Source organism: Penaeus monodon, chromosome 15, assembly GCF_015228065.2.
Source record: "Penaeus monodon isolate SGIC_2016 chromosome 15, NSTDA_Pmon_1, whole genome shotgun sequence".
NCBI classification, from domain to species: Eukaryota; Metazoa; Arthropoda; class Malacostraca; order Decapoda; family Penaeidae; genus Penaeus; species Penaeus monodon.
In genome coordinates this window covers 23,573,583-23,574,296 of record NC_051400.1, presented here as the reverse complement: position 1 = coordinate 23,574,296, position 714 = coordinate 23,573,583, and the positions used below count along the sequence as shown (strand labels likewise).

Genomic DNA, 714 nt, shown 5'->3' with positions numbered 1-714 from the left:
CACACACACTATGTATAGAGACATCGTGGTATGAGTCTGATTAGTATGAAATTATGGGCTATTTGATATCTTTTAATCTCTCTTTCAGGGAATATTTATGTATGTGAGTAACCTGGAGGATTACGGCCATCTGGTAGAACCGAATTACTTCCCAACCAAATACCTTCACAACGACATGTGGCAGATGAAAGCCAACAAGGAAGACTGGGAGAGCCGCTATATTTCACCTTTGTACTGGAATGCGCTCGACCTGACCAGCCTCAACGAAATGGTAGGCCTTCTCATGTTTCTTGGAATATAACACTGTTATGCTGATATATTTGCTCCTATTTTGTTACATAAATCTTTGATGGTTAATATTATTTTACTTTTATATAAGAAATATTACCCCTTCCTCCCTCCAGCCATGTCCAGATGTGTACTGGTTCCCAATCTTCACTCCTAGATTCTGCAAAGAACTGGTGGAGTTGGCTAACGATAATGGCGGCTGGTCGGACGGGTCCAACAATGTAAGTGCCACAGGACGTGGGTGTTGTGGAACCTGGTGGCACTCAAGGCAGAGGGGAGGTTCAGGCACTGGCAGAACCTCCCCTGTTCAGCTTTTCATTAATTTTCCACATTTGGGTGCAATATGTTGCCGTTAAGCATTGGCATTCACCTTCAGTATTGTAAAAATCTGTGAGATTTCTTGTATGTTTTAGTTGATTGATTCGT

At 42.2% G+C, this 714-nt stretch overlaps 1 protein-coding gene across 1 annotated transcript in view; it reads left to right on the top strand.

Moving 5' to 3' along the window:
• Nucleotides 1-714, top strand: part of LOC119581816 (procollagen-lysine,2-oxoglutarate 5-dioxygenase 1-like) — a 123,695-nt gene that overhangs the window by 117,848 nt on the left and 5,133 nt on the right. Inside the window, exons 12-13 of the mRNA XM_037929947.1 lie at nt 89-271; nt 405-509. Of these exons, the coding sequence (XP_037785875.1) occupies nt 89-271; nt 405-509 (288 nt within the window). The remainder of the gene's footprint in view (nt 1-88; nt 272-404; nt 510-714) is intronic.